At 38.0% G+C, this 12,443-nt stretch overlaps 1 protein-coding gene across 2 annotated transcripts in view; it reads right to left on the bottom strand.

The window, feature by feature from the left end:
- Positions 1-399: 399 nt before the first annotated feature.
- Positions 400-12,443, bottom strand: part of hapln1b (hyaluronan and proteoglycan link protein 1b) — a 125,204-nt gene continuing 113,160 nt past the window's right edge. For both annotated transcript variants that reach the window (XM_078564645.1, XM_078564646.1), the window contains exon 5: positions 400-7,492. In XM_078564645.1, the coding sequence (XP_078420771.1) occupies positions 7,206-7,492 (287 nt within the window). In that variant the 3' untranslated portion in view covers positions 400-7,205. The remainder of the gene's footprint in view (positions 7,493-12,443) is intronic.

Genomic DNA, 12,443 nt, shown 5'->3' on the forward strand with positions numbered 1-12,443 from the left:
GATGTGGGGGCCATGGGGGGTGGTGAGTGGGGGTCATGGGTTTGCATAGATTGGGCATAGACAGTGTGTGGAGGCAGTGAGGGGTGAGGGATGTTTTTTTTTAAATTTAAACAACGTGCCAGGACACAGGGGCTGGCCTTACTCCCAGCCCGCCTCTGCACCTGGCAGCCTATGGATTCATTCCAGGGTTGCTGTCCTCGACTCTTGTTTCAGCCCACCCCCACCCCTGACTGAAAATCCCACCTGCTGGGGGCTATTTTTGAAGGTCGGGTTTACCAAGCTGGGAAATCAGCCGATTCTGTGCTCCCAACCCGGGGACGAAAATCTGGGCCAGAGATTATTAACTCATTTGATAAAATAACATGACAATATATCAAAAAATAAAACTCAAGGAGAGGATTAGTTTTATACTTTTATTCGCATTGCTGTGCTCCTGTCACAAAATGCAAAAAAAAAAATGTTTTTAATATTTGAAATCAATTCCTTCAAATATTGATCTTTGGGGTTGAGTTTACCTAACTTTCCATATGTTATGCTACAATTTACATTATATTAAATCAGTTGCTTCACTTTGTTAATGTATTCCAAGTAATTATCTAGAAGACACATTAATAGTACTAATGCGGTACAGTGCAAATAGATGCAAGGATGGCATACAAACATAGAAGCACATCATAAATTCTATTTACACAGCAAGATAGCACAGGACCCACTGAGTCCTGAAAGACACTCTCTGCACCCAGCAGCATGCCAAATGTTTAGTGCCGTTAAAACACTATTCTATGTGCTTGTGTTCCAAAAAATATATTTGCATTTTATTCCTCCATAACATTAGATTTCTGTAATGGTGCCACCAGGATGCTGCAAGTTGCAGTAAAGTAGTCATCCAAAGGTTGGAATTAAGATACAGTCAATACAGAGTGACAAAATACTGCAGTATGTGACAGAAGGAAAAAAAAGTATCATCAGCAAAAAAAAAACACCAGCATCTTTCCCTTGGGCAAGACCTATGCAGCAAACCTTGATGCTATTTAAAACACAGTCAGCAACAAACTTTTACAGTGTCAGTGTTCCATCAGCTGAAGCAGAGATTTCATGATAATGGGGATTTGCATTTGAATGACCCATACGCTGGACTGTATATTTATGTACATTTAAAAACTATCATTTGGTCATAAGCAAGATGTTTGAGGTTTCCAGTCTTGTGGCCTATATGTCTCTTTGCTTAGCTGTTTGTTAAAAAATATATGGGGAGCCTTGTTACTGTGAAAAAAATCAGGATCTCTGCAGAAATCAGTGTCATAATTTTGAACTAGCTCCTTGATCCACCTCCAAAATCTATATTTCATAGTATGCATGATACAATAATTTTTATACATGCACTCAAGAGGGATTTGCCATGCATAGCCAGGTCTTGAGAGAAGATTTTTTTTTTCATTTTCAGGATTTGCCCATTTAAATCATACGTACTATACATACGTTTTTGTGAAAAGGTTACTAGATTACTCTCTTGTTCCAACTTAAAATATTGACATACAGCTTTAATGAAATTATCAATGAACACATAAGTCTAAATTGAATTTAAACACCTAGTCAGCTAAATCTTCATTTCAAATTGTTAGTGTGTACAAACTGATAGCCTCATTTATTCCTAGCTCTTATACAATACGAGCTCAAACAGGTTAAAACATCAATTTCTACCCAGCTAACAGATTTGAGATTAGTTAAGGAAACATAACTTAATTATTGAAATATTCCAAACTGCTTCTTTGAGCATTCATTGCACAAGCCAAGCCAATTGTCTCAGTAAATTCAGGCTAATTTATTGTGGAGTTCACCCTATCATACCCCTTAGTATCATTTGTAACTTCCTCTGTGACAAACCACAAGCAACTGCTAATTTAAAATACTTTCTTCAGATTTGTGCTTGTGGCCTTTATATCTCTTCTTTTAGCTATGTTAGCCAATGCATTGGTGAGATTAAGACACTGGCTTTCTGATTATATAACAGACGGTAGCAATTTATTGTTAGTAACATTTTGATGTCTCATTCAGTAATAATCTTTCTATGTTGCTGAAGATGAATAAGTATCACACATCAGGAATGTTACAATGGCACAAATATTTTGAATGTAGCTAATCATATGGTTCCTTTGCCCTGCAGTTTTGCCAGATAACTATCCTGAGTTCTTATATAACTAATTTGTCAGAGTTAATAGAAATATATCTGTAAAGTCATAAGATGTACCTCCAAAGCAATGACTGCCAAAGTCTAAACAAAGCATTCACATTGTGTCATTGGAAACTTAGTCTGCAGCATATAATATTTTTCCCCAAAAAAATGTACTGCCCAAATAATGCACATTCTAAGAAATGTACTGATTGGACACAAAAGCACAAAGGGGAACTGCAGCCAGAAAAGTACTTGAACTGTACAGCACAATTGAAGCTGACTGAACCTGCATGCCATGCAATACTGCCCACTGCATATAGCCTTATCGTAAAGCCGGAAAAAATAAGAATGGGTAAAAACTAATTATTCCATTATAAACGGTTAAAACTCCAAGTAGCCCAATAACATTTTCAACCTCAGTCTACCACATTCTACCCTAGATACATTTCATCCAACTGATAAATTCGTCATTTTCCTTCCCAACGCAAGTCTCACTCTTCCCAGAAAAATGTCACTTTTTAATAGGCGACCTGTAGTACCTTCCTAATCACACAATCTTGCTATCAAAAACTCAGGATGCTCTCTCTTCTAAACCAAAACCACCATGACAGCGTTGTGTCATGAGGGTTGAAACCTCACTTTTCACCCAACAAATTCTCTCCATTGGGGGTGGGTTTTGTCTGCACCACTGTGCTGTTCATGCTGAAAAATGGGGCGATAAGCGTATTTTTTTTGACTCACTGTTTTTGAGCAGGCCTTGAAACTTATGTCCATCAGTTCTGCTTGAAACAGGCAGGTGCCTAAGTAAAATATTTAAATATTGATCCTACACTAGTTGTAAAGCTCAAATGCAATTTTCAGGAATCAATCAGCATTCCTTCTGGCCCCACGTAAAGTTTACAGCCTGCTGTTTGTGTGTCCCCCACCAGAATTGCCTTCCCTACCTCATTTTAAGTGTGAGCTTTTAGGTTTGTGAAGAAACTGTCAGGTTTTCTGCCCTCTCCCAATTGGCGAGCTCCTTTCAGTGCTCATTAATCCCTGGTGATGTTATGCAGATGAAGCTCGACCATGAAAATGCCACTGTCCAGCTGATTTGCATCATTGTTGAAACTCACACTCAATTAGTTCAATTTAGCTTTCAGGATAATCATGCTATCTGAACCACTAATAAACTGACAGAATGTCAGAACAGCTTCGTATGTAATCATGTCACATAGTATTTGATACTAATACTTTTCTACCACAAAAAAAGTATCAGCTTAAAAACAGAAGTAGAAAATCAGAAAAAAAGCAGGAAAACACAAAAACATTCTCAAACTGACACATGGTGCATCCCCACTGAAATACAACTGATGTACAAGTGACAAATCTATTATCATAACGCACATAATCATGTTATACAAAGTTCATCTGGTGGGAATACACCATGTAACACTTGGTCCTTTATAAAGCAATGCACTTTGATCTTACAATAGCTAACAGTTAAATACCATTTTCTTATGAATTAATTAGATTAGATATTCTTATGTTTGCCAAGCTGTTGCGTGTCATTTTATGTAAAGAATCTAAGCATGTGAATCTGTGGCAAGGTTTGGACTCCAGTTAGGACATTGAACAAGGTTCTCTATTAGCTGAACTACCATTTATCTATTCCTCATCTAAATCAGTAATGTCTTTCTGACACAATAAATAAATGGGATATATGATTATATTAAAACTACACCAGATTCTTATTCCCATTCATGGTCACTCCTACTCCAACTAGTAGCTGTTCTAGTGAAGAGACCATATGGTCTCTATGTAAGACTCAGAACTAGGTAGTTTTTTTCCAGTCTGCAAATCTCACTTACATTGGAACAGAGTCACAAATGAACAGTGATGGTGACATATTTCAATACTTCATTACTAAAGTTAACAACCAGTGCACAACGTCAAAACTAAAGAATACAAACAATAATCTGAAATCATAAAACAGCAGAATAGGGCACAACAGGCATTGTTGAACTAGAAGTACATTATGCTCATGACTAATGTCCAATTTTAAAACAAACTTTCAAACTGAATATGTTGTGAATTCCACATAATGATTGTCTGTTGTGATAAATGGATTTGCAATCTTGCCAATGGATCAATCATTAAATAAAGCTTTTATTCTCTTTTTGTTAGTTTTGAATGAACCCTTTATTATTCCTTACTATGAAATTGGGGCCAAAAACATGTTTGAAAACAGTTTGTTTGACAAATCATTTCTTAGTTAGGTGGAACAGCTCCATTAGTAACCTCTGAACTGTGCACAAATTGAATGCTGCACAAAGCACACTGCGAACCCATGGTATAGTCAGGAAGTATATCTAACAGAGGCAAGGAAATTAAAACAACATTTTAAAAGTGATCTGCACAAGCTTTTAAATTGTTAAATGTAAGAAAGTAGAATGAAGGCTTATTCTGACTTTTTAAGATGTAAAATTGGAAGTGAACAAAAGCTCATATAAAATAACAGATTTATGTTATTTCTGCAACCATATAACTAAGAAAATGTAAAATGTCATATCTGTAAGGGTCTATAACTGGAATTCCTTTGTAAGTGATAACAACCTTTAAAATCTTCACAGGCATCTCATGAAAAAGCTATGCTGGTCTTTTATCCAATTTAAAATCTTCTACATTGTAACTCATGCCACTGACCGGAAAGGTGTCAGGAATTGTGGTGCATGTGCACTTAGCTTCTCCAAAAGAATAATAGGTGCATGCCATTTTGTTCACACTAAAATATATTTTACTTGTGATTTATTAGAATAAGTTGAACAAGTGAACAAGTGGAAAGGTTTTGTGCAGAGAGTTTCTACAATGCCTGGCTAGGTCTGTCGGTAGGTAATGGGAGTTTTAATCCCAAGGTCATGGTTTTGAGCACCTTTGTTATTAATGTTTTTTTACCAGGGGTGAAAAACAGTTAAGAGCATATAGTTTTGGTTTCCAAGACTGGCTCCTACCCAAACTAATTGGTTTCTTGGGAAAAAAAATTCTACTTGTCATTCCCAGGCATCTTGTATTCACTTGAATAGCTATTTGAAAAACAGTATTGTGTTATTTAATAATTTGCAAGCCTTTGCCTTCAATAAAACAGTCCACCATAAATAAAGCTCCAAAATAAGGTTAATCATATTCAGTCAAATTTTGGGCAGTGAAGAAAAATATATTAATAGAAGGCATATTTACTAAGGAAACACACAAGTTCTTTCACTAAAAGTAAACTCTTCTTTCCAGCAATTCACTGCATAGATTTCCTCAATTTTGGCTAGCCATGGGAACTCAATTGTCTAAAAATCTGAAAATGACAAAATTTCAAAGCGAAGCAATGTTGAAACAATAAAAAAACATTATTTTTGCCATTACAAGAACTTGACTGTTAAAATGGTTGCTCCTTAGGTAGTTGCAATTTTTTCCATTAACTGACTTTGTTGTAAAAGAGACAGTTATAAGACATTAGCTTACAAAAATAATGCATAATTCAGCGGCAGAAAGCAGAGCTACACTAAAAAGCATCTCTCACTTTAAACAGTCGCAGGCCATGGCACTGACACTGCATCTGCGCATGTGCAGGAAGTGCTCCCCTAGCGTTGTGGCACAAATAAACACAACCTTCTTAAATACAGTGATGACCTTCAGCTGATTTTGATGACATGAAGAGGTTGAAAAAGGTGTTGCATTTCTCAGACAATTCATTATTCAGCGCAATAACCGCAAGTATTTGTTCAAGGAGAGAGAAAACTACGATGTGTGCATCAAACAGTTGTGCTTCACAACAAAAATCTGGAAATTAGGCTGCTATAATTTTTTGAAAAAAACTTATTATAGCCAATAGGAAATACATGTTGGGCCTTATTTACATTTTTTTTCCTTGACACTAAACTGTGATGGCACCATAAAATTGTGTTTTTTGGCCCTATACCTAGTAACACATGTTCAGTTTTGCAGTTTTAATGCTGATTTTAAGATTTTACTGTGGGTACAATGAGGATCATTATGGTAATGCAGCCATTCTGTTGCCTCATCTTCTTCTAGTTTTTTCTTTGGATTTACTTAAAGGACTCAGCAACCGGCTTAAGTCCTGAATACTATTTCGTAAAGCGTTCTTGGTAACTTAAAAAAAGCCACAAATCTTTGATAAACAAATTTTCCTCGTTCATCAAATTAACATCTTAGTACAACACAGTACTACTTACTGACTTTAAAATGTTGCTACCAAATATGGTGCAAAGCGACATAGCACCATTGGAAAAAGTGGTCCAATATCAAGTTTTTTTTTCTATTTTCTTGAAAATGATAATTGCTATTAAATTTCAGGGATAAAACTAGCAAATTCATCAAGTATGACATATCATTAAATCTGGCAAAACTAGAATGGTGCAGGATTTTTCTAAATTGTTCAACACCTAATGGTTTTGCAAAGGCATGCATCATTAATGGCAGCCAAATCAGATATAAAAAGTATTGGACAAATTGATTGTATGCTGCAGGAATTTAAAGTGTAGCATCAAGTTTCTCCAAAATTTTGTCCAACACAGTCAGAAGCACACTACAATTCAGAAAGTTTAGGAGATGCATTTGAATGTTTGTATGTTTGAAAAAATGATTGAAAGATTGCCTGAGAAATGCCCATTTTGTAATTGAATGTCCATACAACTTTTAATAAGGCATGCCTCATCCATTCCTGAAATTTCTATCTATTAGACAGTCAGACAGTTTAGGGTAACTTTTGCTAACTGCTACTTTAAAAAGAAGCAAAATGGTGCTAACTCTTGGTATAGCTTCCTATAAAAATTATATTATTTTTAATATTTAATGATTGTATGATACATTACAACAAAGAAAAAATGTTTTGGCTTGTATGAAAATGGCATTTTACAGTCAGTAAAAATAGTTTTATCACAGTTTTGGTAACATGTTTTGAGTTCATATCATTGAAAGTACATCCTTCACATGTGCAGAATTAAAATAACACTCATCTCCATCTAAGCTTTTATATGAATTATCAGTTGCTTCTGAAGCAGTAGACACCATATAACCGATGTTTCTTATCTGGGAAGCCAGAGAAGCGCACGGCTGCCTCGCTTTCACTGCACCGCTTTCGGGGTTTGCTGACTGGATAACGAACACTGCCATCAGCCAGCCAACCCGCATCACAGCGGTCGTAGCCCAGCAACTTCCAAGCTGCATACATCTGGCCAACTTTAGCAATCCTTGATCCATCATTAATACAGGCTTGTACAGCTTCGCCATAGGTCAGCTTTCTAATGTGAATCAGATAGTAGAAGCGACCTAAGAATTCAAAAATGATAAATTGGTTAGAAGAGTTCACAACGTTAAGAGGCTCCTATTGTGTAGTTCTCAAAAAAATGCACATTTTTACCCATTAAAAGTAATTTAATCAGTGATTTAATCCAAATATTATAAAATAGCATTTTAAAAAAATGTACAAAATAATTCCATAATTTTCTCAGAATGAAATACTCTTGGGTTTCTTTTCAGTAGTGTGTATATACTATTCTTCAGTCTTTACAGTATTAAGGAAACTACTCTTGATCCTTACTTAGATGGGCTGATCTATTTGCAGGAAATATATCCTGAAATCCCATAGATGTTGACCAACAAAATGATAATTTCAAACAAATAGATAATTCCAGTTGGATCAGATTGTTATAACCTTTCTCATCTCCGTTCACTTTACAACTGGCTCCTGGTATTGTCAAGTCTTGTTTGTCATTCACTGACAGCTGAACCTCCAAGCAATCCATGTCATTATGGTCACTTCTTTTTATCAGCTTTCTGCCTGACCTTGAAGGAGAAACTATAAAGCAACAGAAAAGTTGCAGTGCTGATGATGTGAGGAAATACAAATATGAAGGAAGACTTGAAAAGTCAGGGTTATTTTTGTTTGAACAGTGGAGATTATATGGTGATTTGATCAAGGTTTTCAAAATTATGATAGGAAAGGACAAAGAACAGAAATCCTGGCCAAAATTGATGTTGGCTAGGACAAAATTGGGAGACTTATGGCCTTGTTAACATTGATGCTCCGGCAACAGTCATCATTACAGGGGCACACTGCTGGGTGACCAAAGTATCTACCTGTTTCAGACCATAGGCCTCTTTTAATATATAAAGGAGGACCCTGTGCTATTTTAATGCAGCACAGGTCAAAGCACTCTCCAGGCTTATTGGGGGCCTGAATTGTTAAGTTTTAAATTACTTTTGTGGAGTGAGGATGAGTCTTCCTCTAGGCCCCACAACAATAGTCTGGGCTGCTGTTACCCTTGGCTACCCCACATCCATGATCTTAACCTCTTCCTGCCCCATCCCATACACAAGGCTTTGCTTGCTGCTGCAGGCCACATAATAATTCACCTGCCTGAATATGCTCTATTCCAATGAGACCCAGGCCTCAAAATGACTCCAGAATCTTTGCTGCCAGAATTGAGCAGTTGGCTGTTGCACTCCACCGATCACAACCCAAAGTTTAAAATCTATCCCTTTGAATGGGTAAGAATGAGGGGGCTCAGATAATGATTAAATGTAAGAAATTTAGGACAGAGAGCAGGAGAAACATTTTTTACACAGAGGTTTGTGAGGCTGTAGAAAGCACAACTATAATGAATGAAACAAGAGACTGCCAACATTTAATAGGTTGGATGGGTGTTTGAAGAAAAGTGGGACAAACGACTTTGGGAACACACCAGAAACATGAGATCAGGACTATTAGCCTAAGTCTAGAGAATTTTTATTAACCCTGTATCCACAGCTTTCTGGGAGAAGAAAGTTCCAGATTTCCACTCGCCATTGTGTAACAAAAGTGACCTCCTGACATCTTTACTTTCTTTATCTTTCACATTTAAAGATCTGAACCATAACTGGCTCAATCCTACCAGCTGGAATAAAGGAAGATTAGGGTAGAATCTTTCTTTACACCTCCAGAGTGGGGGCTGAACTGTTGGAGGCTCCATCTTTCAGATGAAGATGTCAAATTGAGGGCTAGTCTTTCCTTTCAAATGGACATAAACAACCCCATAGCACTTTCACAGAGTTCTCCCCATATTCTATCCAACACTGATCACTCAACCAACATCAGTAAATAAAACAGATTATCTCGTCATTATCATATTGTTGCTTGTTGACCCTTGCGGTGTGCAAATTTGCTGCTGCCTTTCTTACATTACAACAGTGACTACTTTCAGAATTACTTCAGTGCTTTGTGCACTTTATGACATCTAGAGATTGTAGTATATTAATGCAAGGCTTTCTTTTCTTTTTTAGATACTTCAGGCAAAATTTAAAGCCTTCCCCTGTGGTGAGTTTGATGGTGGGTGGGGCATTTAATGAGTCGAGAGGGTGGCAGGTGGGCACCTGTTTTCCCGCCACTGACCTGACTGAGTCCGTGGCAAGAAGGCCTGTGGATGGCCTTCCCTAAGGCTGTCCTGTCACTCATTGAGGCCCTTACATAGGCAATTAAAGTCTACTGAAGGGCCTCGTCCCACTGCCACTGGTATTCAGCCAGCAGTGGGCGGAGGACTTGCCATGCAGGAACCTTGAAATGCAAAAGCTGGCGAGTTTGCTTGTGGGCACCTGTAGGGGGTGTCCCTCATTGTAAGAACTCAGTGCCACCCCCCTTGACCTTGTTACCGACACCCCTCCCCCTCCTCAGCGACCCCAATCCTACCATCACTCACATGTGCCTGGGCCCATGGTGATCCTAGTCCTCAGGTAGGCACAGTACCAGCAACAGCCACCGCCTCCCCAGTGGCACTGGTGAGCAATGAAGAGCCTCTGATTGGCCAGCAGCTCTAGGTGAGTGGGGCTTCCGTCCCTGGCATCTATGATCCTGGGGAAGGTCTGCCGCTACCCAGTTAATTACCTGATTGGCACTTAATGTGGTGGGCCTTCTTAAATAGAAGCAATGCGGGTGTCACGCCAGTTCTCCAGTTGGCGGGCCAGGCCCTTGTTGCCTTCATTAAATACTGTCACTCTTCTCTGAATTTTCAAAAATGCCTTGGTGCAATTTCCCAGGTAGAGCCCTGAAACTACACACAATATTGCAAATGTAGACTCACCGCAAAGACCTATGCAAGGTTTGGGATGATTTACAGGTAATTTCACATGTCTGTAGTACTGACAGAGTACTGTAGTACTAAAAGTGCATATCAGAATTCCAATTCTGGGCTGTTATGATTTTCAAAATAATCAATTTTTGGTGGGCCATGGTGACAATACATTTTGGTGACAATACATTTACACATCTTATGATCCATTGTGCTGATCATCTTGCCACTCACAAGGGGCTCCAGGTGTGTGATGTTCATTTACCAAGGGCTCAGGTCCACACTTGTCAGTTGTCTAATGAACAACTAGTGACTATTCTATCTGGAAGGGAGGTAAGGACAATCCCCAAGAGATCAAGGTGGTTTCAAGATGCCAATGGAAATTCAAAACCCAGTCAATTCTCTGTAGCAAACTCAGAAATTAAATGCATAAACCAGGCCAGCCTGCAGTATTAATAATATGGTTAATAATTGACCAGGCACTAGTGCATCAATGGAGCCTTCAGAATGAGATTGGCCCCTCGAGCAGATATTCTTTTCAGGTTCCTTGAAGTCATTCAGTAGGGACATTCTAATTGGAGAAGCACAGCTCCAGAATGCCCAATGTTAGGTGAATAAATTCCAGTATGATCAATGATCATTCAAGGATGGATCTTCCTCAGGGTGTTGCTGCAGAACAGGGGTTGGGGGAAGTCCATTTGTTTGCATGAGAACAGGGGACATATGTTCCACCAGGGGCACATCTAGGGCCCTCAATATTCCATATATTGAGACATAATTTATTTATTCCAGGGGCATACCTGGGGGTTCTTCCCCTCTGGGGAAAAAAAATTGATACATCCTTACAGTCCCTTTTGCTAAGGAGTTGACACTTATAGGCAATATTTTAAAACTTAATTGGGACGGAGGTGGGGGCGGAGGGGTGTGGGGAGGGGGGCGTGGATGGTGATGGTGGTTCGCCTGAATCTATGAATGTGAACTGCTATTGTTCTGACACTGGGGATGTGGGTAACTCCCAGCATTGGGAGGCTCTCCTTTGTCTATCACTTCCAAGGCCTTTTCTTTTTGAGGTGGATGTTCCATACCTTAAAAAATGCTGCAGAATCCCTGACGTAAGAAGGAGACACAGTGCAATTGGATCCCTGGCTAATTGCAAAAATGTGTCAGAAATCCCATGGATTTCAGCTGCACTAATTTGAATCAAATTTTGCATCCACCAATTAATGAGACAGATTTTCCTTTGTGCAATTTTGAGAAACCCAAGTTCATTAGTGAGAATGGCAGAACACCAATCACAACACATCCTATAATTATGTTTCTTTCATACTTCTCAAGCAGCTAGCTGGTGATGAAAATGTGATTAATTTAGCCATCTGGAATGCACATTTAAGCATTTCAAATAGTTGGTTTTGGAGGGTCTGGTAGAAAACATCACGAAGATATTTGTTCACACACAGAGCTGAACTAATATACTTCAATGTAATAAATCACCATCCTGCCTTTGTATGTAGATGATTCAGCTATATGGAGATGTATTTATTGTTAATTAATGATTATTTTGTATTTCCTAAGGATACACATAGGAATGACTATATATCCATGAGTGACCAAAAACTCTTAGGCAAGGATACTTTAGTGGCCTCATTCCACTTGAACCTGTCACTGATAATTTTGAAACAGCAATCATTTCCAGATCTTGTTCCTTCTTTTTGTTCTTTCCCTGCCCATGATTGGACTTTAACAAGGACTTTAGGGATAGTAATTGTTTATATTATGCACATTTTCTAAGGTTGGTGGCATGTTCCAAATTGGATTCAAGTTTGATCTTGCGTTTCCATCACTGATTGATTACATTTGTTACAGGGCAAAATGGGCTATCATCACAAATTATGGTGAGGTGTACATTGATAGTCAGGATCTGTTACATTATGACTTTTGAGGAATTGCTGATGATTACTATTAGCCATTACTCACTTGAAAGCATATTTCAAAATGTTCAGTATAATTAAGTTCCTTACATTATGTCTGCAATATTGTATCTGAAAGGTTAATTGTGTAGATTAGCTTTTGCTTATAATGCAGCTGAATTCCTGAATACATATTCCCTTACAATTGGAAGAAAATATTAATGCCATTTATAAAATACAGCAAACAAGCAATTTTAAACAGATGGCTAA

This window comes from Cetorhinus maximus, chromosome 2 (genome assembly GCF_964194155.1).
Source record: "Cetorhinus maximus chromosome 2, sCetMax3.hap1.1, whole genome shotgun sequence".
NCBI classification, from domain to species: domain Eukaryota; kingdom Metazoa; phylum Chordata; class Chondrichthyes; order Lamniformes; family Cetorhinidae; genus Cetorhinus; species Cetorhinus maximus.